The 11,105-nt window shown below is 48.3% G+C and overlaps 1 protein-coding gene across 4 annotated transcripts; it reads left to right on the forward strand.

Annotated features, from left to right (window-relative positions):
- The first annotated feature begins 902 nt into the window (after positions 1 to 902).
- Positions 903 to 10,482, forward strand: SSTR5 (somatostatin receptor 5). Of its 4 annotated transcripts, XM_052773402.1 has the most exons (3): positions 1,793 to 1,878; positions 3,153 to 3,377; positions 8,480 to 10,482. In XM_052773402.1, the coding sequence occupies exon 3, from the start codon at positions 8,544 to 8,546 to the stop codon at positions 9,654 to 9,656; it is 1,113 nt and encodes a 370-aa protein (XP_052629362.1). In that variant the 5' UTR covers positions 1,793 to 1,878; positions 3,153 to 3,377; positions 8,480 to 8,543; the 3' UTR covers positions 9,657 to 10,482. The 4 variants fall into 4 exon arrangements, with proteins under 4 accessions (XP_052629363.1, XP_052629364.1, XP_052629362.1 ...); XM_052773403.1 differs by lacking the exons at positions 1,793 to 1,878; positions 3,153 to 3,377 and adding an exon at positions 903 to 1,461; XM_052773404.1 differs by lacking the exon at positions 3,153 to 3,377 and having other exon boundaries at positions 1,779 to 1,878.
- The last annotated feature ends 623 nt before the right edge of the window (positions 10,483 to 11,105 follow it).

Below are 11,105 nucleotides of genomic sequence, written 5' to 3' on the forward strand. Positions count from 1 at the left end.
TCGACAAGCCTTGAGAGCTGTTGAAAATCCTGCCTCTATCATAGCACGGATCCTGGTAAAAATACTTTTGGCAAGGTGTTTATTTGGAAGAAGAGTGGTGTTTTCTTCAGGGAAACTTAGGGACCACTGTGTTTTCTCAGCAACTTTTTTTATATCACAAATGATAATAAAATGCTGATAAAATATATGAGGGAAATTCATTAAATTAGCCTTATTTTGATTCAAGCTGATATTCACAGTGGGGCTGTTGTATCACATTTTGCCTGGCATGTTTTCAAAGAAGGTAATCAAAATCTCCTCTTCTTTTCTGTTTATCAACTCAACTCTATTTTTATCAGATGACTCTCCCCATTGTCATGGCAAGAGCAGACTGGAGTCTTAGTTCAATTTAGCAATACATGACCATAAATACATCAGCAGATTGAGTTAAAAAGTGACATGCCAAAAGCAGCTTTCTCCTTCGCTTTTTTGCATTCACACATCTGACTCAATCACAGATCTCTAATTGAAAAGCCTCAGCAGTGGATTAAGATCATATACGTTATTACGAAGCACGATGCCCCGTGCATGCTGATGAAACCAGGAGCTCCTGGCAGGGGTTGGGGAGCCCTGCTCTCGGCGAACCCCCCAGCCGCCTCTCTCATCACCCCCGCTGCGTACACGGGGGCAAGTGGCGGAGCAAAGGGTCTTAGGTGACACCGGTACGGATGTTAATATATGTAAGAGCAGAGGGAGGGTGCAGGGCAGAGGGGGGAGAGCTATGTCTGACTTTTATTGCACTTGTTGCATTCAAAGGGCAAAATATTTCAGCCCTTTCCTGCCCAGCAGAACCCCGGTGAAGTCAGTGGGAGTTTAGGAGGGAGTAAATCGAACACCACCTTTAGCCTGACAGCCTGGCTATTAAGCCCTGCATCTTTCCACTAGCTAGTGATTTTAGGGCCTGATTCGTAGCCAGCTGGAGTAAAACATGCCCACATGGGATTCTCCCTGGAGAGGCAGGATGCCGAGTGCGACCCTGCCACTCAGCCTTCCCTTACGCTCAGTGCCCAGGGAGAGGAGCGTAAAATAAATGTGATGGAGATGACAGTCCCTTCTCGTCGTCCCTGAAGGAGCCTGCACGCTGGGTCCTGCACTTTCGGAGGAGCAGCAGCAGCAGCAGCGAGTCCCCTGCCCTCGGGGAGGGGGCTCGCTCCAACCGAGCCTGCGGGAGTCTTTAAAAGGACTTCTCGGAGCTGGAAGGGGGCTAGACGAGGGGAGCAAATGCAGATCTCCTCTGATAGCCCTTTCTCTTCTCGCTGGGCACAGAGTGGGTGCTCCCAGCCCCTCCCCGGAGCCGCCGCTCCCCTCGCAAGGCGCAGACCCCGCACCCGTGGCAGGGGGCTGCCGCCTCCTCGGGGAGGGGGGGGGGGGGGGCCGGGGCAGGACAGCGGGACCGGCAGCACAGCGGGGTGACAGAGCCAGGTAAGGGTGTCCCTGACCTTGGGGAGGGGGGGCACAGGCATGCCGGGGGCGGGAGGGGAGAGCAGAGCATCCCGGCGGAGGGCTGCTTCCTCCGGCACCGACGGCTCCCGACATCCAGCCCAACTTTTTGCAGAATGGGTGGCCCCGGGCTGCGGCATCCCCCCCCCCCCCCCATCCCCTCACCGGAGGCAGCCCCGACCGGGAGAGCCCCGTCTCTCCTCCCCCCGGGGGGGGGGGGAACGGCCGCCGTCCCCGCCCGCAGCCGCAGGGAAGCGGCGGGGTGCGCTCCCGGCTCCGGGGCGGACCGGGGGACGGGGGGGGGGGTCCGTGGGCTGAAGCCGGAGCAGCGCTGCAACCCAGGGGGGAGCGGGGTTGTTCATGCCTTCATCCGACGAAGAGGAGTCCCTGGAGCTGGAGGTAAGCGTTGTCGGGGGAGATGGGAAGAGCGAGCGGGGCTGGGGGAGCCTAAAGGGATAAATGGAGCGAGGAGGCAGGAGGGATGGGGACGGGGCAGGTTGGGGCTTGGCGAAGCGCAGTCCGCTTTTGGGGGGAGGGGGGGCTGTCTGGGTTGAATGAAGGCACCGGAACGCTCGGTCCCGTTTGCGGGTCCCCCGAAGCAAGCGGCTACCCCGAGTTTGTCCTTCTTAGGGGGGGGTTGCTGCTGGAAAGCGGAGTGACCCCGTCCTGGCCGGGGGGGTGACGGGGAGAGGACCCCCCCGCGGAGGATGCGGTGTTTAAAGCAGGACAATCCTTAGCATCGCTTGAAAGGGAGGAGAAAGGCACCCCCGGGAGGGATGCGCAGGCACAGCCCGACACGCCACCAGCCCCGAGCTGCTGGAGTCCCACCGAAAAGGGGGCAGAGCCCCCAGTGCTGCCCAGTGTGGTGGGACGGGGGCACAGAAAGCCGTGGAGGGGGGCACAGAAAGCCGTGGGGGAGGCAGAGCTGAGCGCCCGATGCTCTTTTTTGCTAAAACACGGGAGGGATGTGCCGGGGGGGGGGGTGGAATGTGCTCCCGGGTGGTCAGCAAGAAGTGGATGGTCAAGGTCAAAGCGGAGTCCTGGGAGTCACCGTCAGGCTGGACTGGGATTAGCCCCGTGTGTCCGTGGGCCTTGCTGGTTTAAAGCAGCTCCCAGTATCCGCAGAACCGGGCACAGCTTGTTCCCTCTGCCCAGACCTTTGCACTGAAGAGCAGGGAAAGAACAACCCGGCTCAGGTGTTTTGAACTTGCAGGCTTGCGCTGGAGTAAATGAGAGACTTTTTATAGTTCCGTGGGGGAGGAGACATGCAGGTTACACCAGGCAGCCAGTACTTAGGGTGCTGGGATGAGTCTGTTAGTCCTGGTGTTGGGAATCCCAGCTCCTGGGGGACCCTGTCACCAGGGCTCGGTGGCCAGAGTGGATCTGCTCTGCTTGTGGGGTGCGCCCGAGCCAGAGACCTCGCACCTTGGGAGGTCCTGTCCCCTCTCCGAGGCTCCTCTCCTGGAGCTGCTCCACTTCTTGCAGCAAGAGAAGCTGAGCTCCTTCCAACCTGGGGCTCTCCTGGAAGGGTTCCCTCAGCCAAAGGGATCTGTGGGCGTTTCAGGTCTCCCTCAGCCTGGGAGCAGACACAACCTATAGTTAAATGCTCCTCAACTGAACTTGTCTTTGAATCTGTCACACCCCTGATATCGCTTGATGTCAATGGATTGCAGAGGAGAGAGGGGCAGAAGAGAAACATTTTTGTTAAAAGCCCTGGTTGCAGCGATGCGGCGGTGCAGTTGTTGGAGTTTAGCCCCAGCCACACCTGCCCGGGTGTGAGCACGGAGATGTCGGGCTCCACACTTTCCTCTGGCTGAAGTTACTTAACTGATCTGGGAGCAAAACCAGAAGCATGCGGTTTACACGACTGTTTGTGTGACAGGACCGGCTCAGCCAAAGTGAGTAATCTCTGAGCATAACAGAGCCTGAAGTGTGTTTGGGGAAAAAAGAATTTAGCAAATATTTGGCAAAAGCAGAAGTGTTTTATGGACTGTTTGTTTGCAAACTAAAAATAGGACCAAGTTATCAGGTCATGTATCTGCAGAGTGCTCTAGGAAACACTGGGCTGGTCTGAGCAGGGTGGTAACAAAGTGTTGCCAGCATGAAAATATAGTTCTTAAAGATTTTGATAGTGCTAAAAGTGGCAAGACATTATCTAACTTTGACTTCAGTTGATCAGTGTTTAGTACCAATACAGCTAGTCAAAACAGAAAACCAATTTACTGCAAGAAAGTTGTTTTGTTAGGTCTTCCGTAGAGAAAAATCAATCGCTCCAGTTTTTGGGGGTGAGAAACACATCCTGAGAAATATCAAATGTCAGATTTTAACAAGGAGAAAGTTCCCATCTGAACTGAATCCTTTTGCTTTTTTGCCCCAGGTGGTGGAACAGGGCAGGGAGTGGGGAAAACCAAGAATTTCGTACGAGAAATGATGAGATTTCTATGCTCCCAGGGAGCTACTGGTTTAGTATAAGAACATTATTATAACTGTAAGAAGTTGAAGCGGGTCTTGGCATGATGCTGCATTTCCCTCCTCCTCATGCAGAGCCTTGCCTGGGTGTTTGTGTTATTTCAGAGCTGCTCTGCCAGGTAACACCAACTCTCACACCACCACCTCCCTCCTTTCCCCTTCCACCAGCAGCTCGTTCTCCCTCCTGCAGCAGCAACCCTTGGCTCTGCCTGCTCCATCCATACAAATACAAAGCATGAGGCCCCATGGGTGGTATCTGGAGAAGCATGTGATGAACACTTATCCCCAAAAGGGCAAATTTACTGGAGGACCAGGAGAATTTTTCTTCCCTTTGTTACAGCAAATTGCTCCACTGACATGTTGCAGCCAACTCCATGGGACAGGGGAAAAAAACCGCAAGTTCTGCTGCTATTAGATACTTCTTGGATACTTACCCAGGTGCTTCCCATTACTACCAAGGCCATCTGTTTTAAAAGCATATCTGCCCGGATTACCATTTTGTCTGTTCCTGCTAGTTATTCTGCACCTGGACGCAGTAATCTGCCATTCTGTTGTCATAATCCTCTTCGCACCTATTATGTTTGATGCTGCATATGAGAGAGTTATGATTCCAGTGGTAAATAGGCAGCGAGATCAAATCTTGACTCATAAAATTAGGTTTCTTTGTGGAATTCCTTCTTGATCCCAGTTATACCCAGCTATACGCTGATGCAATGCACTTCGTAGAGTTATTTTTGCTTTGTTATTGTAACCAAAGCCAGGAAGAATTTCAACCTTGATCTGCCTGGACAGTTTTAAGGTTTGGTTTTCCTTGTGTTGTGATGATGCTTCAGTCACTGAATGGGCTGCTCTGTGCTGTTAGGTGGATACCTGCTCTTGTGCCCAGCAAAAGCATGTTTGTTTAGGGTACCTGCTAGAGAAGTTTTCACACAGGCTAAACACCTTCTTCTGAGCAGAATGGTCTGTGCCATAACATCTCTGCTATTTCTTCTCTCAGTTTTCTTGGGCAGGGACACAGGCAGTCAGTCAGGTATGTTCAGCTGCAGTGGATGCCTATTTTTTTTCAGGGTACTGCTCTGTAAAAGGAGAACTTGGAATTGTACTAGTGATTACTCTGGATCTATGTTCTTAGCTCCTTATTTGTCCTTTCTGGTTTGTGTGGTTTAAGCAGAAAGCACATAATTTATGGAGTATACCAGTATGATGTCTTGGAGATTAAATACTGAAGGGGAAAAACTCTGGACGAGAGAAAGTACCCTAGAGGTGTGGTTTTTTATTAATCCATTAATTAAGAATACCAGAACAAGTGTATAGGATATCAGTTGGCATGCCTTAATTATATTTAGTCATCCTTTGTTAAGGTTCAGGGTCATTAACTGCTGTAGTGGCAAAATTGTGCTGTTGAGGGGCAAGCTGTCAGCTAGACAGAGGGAAAAATCGTCTATGCTCATCAAAGACAGCCAGCAAAACATGCTTTTGCAGCTGTTCGGGGGTTTTTGTTGTTGCCATGCCATAATGAATCCCCAAATACCAGTGGCTACACGGCAAAGGCAATAAGGTTTCAATGGCTTAGTGGATAAAGCACTGAATGGGGACTCTGGAGATCTGGGCTCAGTTTTCAGATCTGGATGACTCTAAGCACATCACACCCCCAGCCAGTGCATAGGGAATGTTCAGGTGACGGCAGCTTCTTGCTGGTGCTGCCAACCTGCAGGCTGCCACCAAATTAAGAGACTAAAGACTTTTCATGAGAGCCTTAGCAAATGCATTTCCTTCTGAATCCACCTGCTGTTGAAGGGAAAGGTGCAAAATACATCAAACGGAACAAAAACCCTGAGAGTAAAGATTAACGTTCACACAAAATCAAGAGAAAAGCCCCAAAATACTACAGAAGCAGACTGAGAAGCTGCTGAGGTGTCACTGACTCCTGCATAGCAGTAGGAGGAGACCGTTACAGGAGAAGAAGAAAGATGTCCATCCTCATTTTTTATAGCGCTAGGATGAGAGCTACACATGACTGCATTTCCTGACCTTCCCCTACGGAGCGGCAGCACTGGTTCTTTCCACTGTCCTCCTACTTCTGCAGTCCCAGAACAAAAATTTTGCTTTTTGGCCCAGACTGGATGTTGCTGAGCTAGTCTGGACTGCTCTTGGGCAGAAGTGCCTTCCCAATCTCAGCACCATACTCAGTCCCAAAGATGTGGTTCCATGAATATGAGTTTATAAACACCAACTGCCCTATCCCACCACCCATTTCCTTTATATTCTTCCCTTCAAAGATACTGGCTAACCAGCTGGGTTGCACAGCATTTGGGTTGCAAGAAAATGCAGTCTTCCAAAGATCAAAACCCTCACAGCCCAAGAGGAGCGTGGTGCTGCTTTGGCTTCTCCCAGATTTCTCCCACAAATAATCTGAGTTTTAATATAAGTTGCTAATTTAAAATTAGTGTCAGAGCAGAATTCAAAAGTCCATTCTGTGGCCAGAACTGGAGTTTGCTTTTTCTTATGTAAGCAGTAAGTTTAGTCCTATTTAATTCACGAGGAGCATGGTCTCAGCTGACCTCTCCCTCCAGTGTGCTGTCAGGGACTGCCGTGACTCTTGCAGGGAGCCCATGGCTGCAATACCTACCTAAACCCCAAACACCACGGTAGCTTATTCAGAACCTGCAGATCCTCCCTGCTCCTTTCTCATCTCCAGCTACAAGCCAGCATTTGTTTGAGCTTTGGCAGTTCTCTCAGCTTTACCACCCCAGCCACCCTGGATTTCTGATTTCTCTGGTACATCTCCTCCCAGCCGCAGAGTTACATGTGAGACACCTACTTCCCATCTGCACATTTCCAAATCCGAACAGCATATTTATGATTACTACTGGTAGCTGGAGGGACTTCTACTCTCACCCACTGCAGTTTTTCTCACCCAAAGTGAAAGCACAGTAACCAGTCTGTGGAGGTGTTTGCATTCCTCTTGGAGACGAGAAGTCTCTTGCATCCTTACATGATACTGAATTTTGCTTTTGCTTGAAAGGCATGGGTGCAATGTGGGCAATCCAGGCTCATGCCCCCAGATTATTATGGAAACCCAACCATCAGGTGATGGGAACAAATGTTGCTGGGCACATCCTTCTTGAGCACCTTCACCACTGTCTGCTGGCCAGACGTGGGAGAGATCTTGGGCCAAATTGGGGTTTTGAATCTCCACTCTTTTATAGCAGATACTTTAACTTTTTTATAGTGGAAAGCTTTATAAACACCCACTTAGACCATGTTCAGACAAAGAACGAAAAAATATTCATGTGAATCAAGCATGTGGCAGAAACAGAGGGTTGGAAATTTTCAACCCTTTTCAGATTGTCTAATAAAATGTATTCTATCACCAAATCTATTCAGCTGCCTGTGTCCTGAAGGTGCCCACTGCAGTTTGGATTTCTTGCAGAAGAAAGGTGTTTCTTAAACAAAAAGCACACTTCAGGGTGAGAAGAGAGGGATTCAGAAGCACTAACAGAAGAATAGTCTTGAGAGATGGAAAAGAAACAGCTTGTTCCTTTCCATTGCAATCTTCACATCTGCATGCACATGACCTGAGCCGATGGAAAAGTGTTCTCAGACATGGTCCTTTCCATCTTGGAGTTCATTGATTATTTTTCTAGGGTTTTGTCGGTTGTTATGGATGGTTGTGTTTCCCCACCTACACAGCTGCCGATGCTCCCTGGGGGTTCTCAACTGGTTCTGCCGGGGAGTAAGTGGCATTTGAATACATCAAACTGAGACTGTTTCTATGCAAACAGGGAGACCTGTGAAACAACCCAATACGAAGAGCCGGGAACTATCTTTTGTTCTGGATTCTGAAGGCATCCAGAGCTTGTATGGGAGTGAGGTGGGGCTGAGTCAGTCCCTGAGCCTCTCCAGGCACTCTCTGCTAAGCAACCACAGAATTGCCCCAAATTAGACTTTAAAGCTTTCGGCACTAATGCCAGGGCTCTGCTTTCAGTCTGATTTGTACGCGCTGTTCTGTCAGAGTCTTTCAAAATTATCTTTTAACATTTTCCGTATCAGTTTTTAGGCAGAAAGCTAGGAGGAAGGGTGGGTTCTGGATTTGTGTATTTTTGTGCAAGTTGGGAAGTAGAGGGTATTATCGGGACATTCAGACTCCTTTGCTGCAGGAAAGCTTCTGCTCTGACTATGAAGCGTGATGGCCATCACCCTCTCTCCTCTCGCTTGCATGTCCCGGTGGGATGCATGCCGTGTTACTGCCGTGCAGCCTCCCATCTTCACAGTTACATCCAGCCCTGACCCCACTGCATGGAGCCTGTGAAAATTAAAGAGAGACCACCATGTACTGGGGTGAGCACTTGCGCTCTGTCATTGTGCAATTCCTTTGGTCAGGCCTTGATCTTCTCACATGTGCTAACTGCATAATTCAAACACAAATTCTGACTATAGGTGGAAAATTAAATGATGTGCAAAAATTAGTCTACTTTGAATTCACTCTTTCTTTCTCTCTTTTTCTTCCTTTTTTCTTTTTTCTTTCTAGGAACAAGATGCCCATGAAGTTTAATTTCTCTTAGCCTTAAAAGAAAAACTGAGGAGTAAAAGTTATGGATCCTTTATACTTTTCCAACACATTTAGCACAGAAGCTAGTTCCAGCGACGTGAATTCCTCACTGCTGACAAATGTGACAGAGAATGGGACGCTCTCAGAGCAGCCCTCATTCAAATACATCCACAAAGTCCTGATTCCCATCTGTTACCTCCTTGTATGTGCGGTTGGACTCAGCGGCAACACATTGGTCATTTATGTGGTTTTGCGCTATGCCAAGATGAAAACCGTCACCAACATATACATCTTGAATTTAGCTGTTGCCGATGTACTCTTCATGCTGGGCCTGCCCTTCCTGGCCACCCAGAATGCCATCTCCTATTGGCCTTTTGGCTCCTTTTTGTGCAGGCTGGTTATGACTGTAGACGGTATTAACCAATTCACTAGTATTTTTTGTTTGACTGTGATGAGCATGGACCGCTACCTGGCAGTAGTTCATCCCATTAAATCAACCAAGTGGAGACGTCCCAGGGTGGCCAAGCTCATCAGCGTGACTGTCTGGACATTCTCGTTCTTGGTGGTGCTTCCAGTCATCATCTTTTCAGATGTGCAGGAAGACTTTCACACCTGCAACATGAACTGGCCAGAGCCCGTCAACATCTGGTCAGCAGCATTCATCATTTACACATCGGTCCTTGGTTTTTTTGGTCCTTTGTTGGTGATCTGTCTCTGCTACTTGCTGATCGTGATTAAAGTCAAATCTTCAGGGATCCGAGTTGGGTCTACGAGGCGCAGGAGATCAGAGAGGAAGGTGACCAGGATGGTGGTGATCATTGTGGTGGTCTTTGTGTTTTGCTGGCTCCCGTTTTACATGATGAACATTGTGAATTTGATATTTATACTGCCGGAAGACCCTGTGTTGGTAGGGGTGTACTTCTTTGTGGTGGTCCTGTCCTATGCAAACAGCTGTGCCAACCCCATTCTTTATGGATTTCTTTCTGACAACTTCAAGCAGAGTTTTCAGAAAGTCCTTTGCCTCCGAAAGGGCAATGGTGTAGAGGATGGTGACCCCATTGAACACAGGCAAGAGAACAGCAGCCGCTTGCAGGAATCGATGCTAACCCAGAGAAATATTGAATTCAATGGACATATGCAAACTAGCAAGGTCTAAGGGCATGGTTTGGTACTGCAAAGCACTTGTAGACCTGGAGAACTTGAGGACTTAAAGGAGAGAGGGGTTCATAGTAAAGCTAAAATCTGGAGACCCACAAGCTCAAATAAATGTACATAGACTTCTCTTCACCCCCCTCCCTTTCCCAGCTAAAAGTGTTATGGGCTATACTGGGCTGTGTAAGCTCTTACAGTGTTTTAGCTGAGTCAGACGTGTGTTACCACTTTCTGTACTCTAGAGAACTGATTTACTGGTACACACTGCCAGCTTTGTACTGCTCTAGTGATGCAAAACAACACTAAACCTGTTTTAACTACCTTGTTAAGCTGAGTTTATGGCTGCTTTGCACTGTTGGGATCAGCTCAAAGCAGAAAACAGCTCAGATAATATCTTTGGAAGTCTTCAAGGGGATCTCTTAAAAGAAAAACACTATTTCTTAAGAGGAAGTCTCATACAAAAGAGGCCACAGCACTGATCTTAAAATTGTGTATGAGCCATGGTTCTAGAGTGCTGTGTAGTCCATTTACATTGTTTTACTGTCATTAACCCATGGAAGAGATTCATAGTATTCAGAAATCTTTCAAACACAATAAGAAAGAATAAAAACAAGAGTAGGAAAACATTGTTGAAAGGATTCAATGTATTCATAATACTTTCACATTCTAAACCAAACTGCATATAAAATGTAATGTAACCACTTTATTATTATGTAAGTGACGATGATTGTGAAGTCCTGGAAAGCTGTTGTGTATATGTATTGGTTCTGAATGTAAGTATGGACGTGAATATAAACTGTATTTTCAGAAATTAAAACAAGTTCAATCCCCTTCTGACTATCCATTTCATGTCTTCACCAAGCACTGTCAGGCACTGCGCAAGAAAGATATAGCTGAGTCTTTGATGCTTAAATCATCGTAGGCGCAATATAGTTGAGTATGGTAGGGCCAAGTACAGGCACCTATGGGGCTCTGTCCTGCTCGGACACCAAAAGGAAAGTCACTGTGCCTCATGGTGCTTGGGAGCTCAGTAGGTACATAGAGACCAAATGACCAATGTGAGACCACAGAGCACCCAGGAACAGCACCCAGACCCGATTCCTGCCTCCTATCTGATCCAAGCTACTTGCACTGTAAAGCGAGGACTCTTCATACACGAAAAGGAAGAAAGCAAATTAGGTATTTGTTTTAATCCAGGCAGAAACTATTATTTGTTCTCTTTAGAAATTGCTTTCCACCACCACTGTTACCCACACAGGTCAAACAGTCCTTCTCTAAGGAAATTTATTTGTATATAATAGCAAGCAGGGCAGGGGATACAAAAGGAGAGGGCATCTCAGCTGCCCTTCCAACCTTTGGTGACCTTCTACAGCATCTCTAAGGGACATGGCTGAGCCCCGGCACCAGCAGTAAATACCAGCCTGGCATTTGTACAAGCAAGGCAGATTATTCA

The sequence above is a fragment of the Harpia harpyja genome, chromosome 21 (assembly GCF_026419915.1).
Source record: "Harpia harpyja isolate bHarHar1 chromosome 21, bHarHar1 primary haplotype, whole genome shotgun sequence".
Lineage (NCBI taxonomy): Eukaryota > Metazoa > Chordata > Aves > Accipitriformes > Accipitridae > Harpia > Harpia harpyja.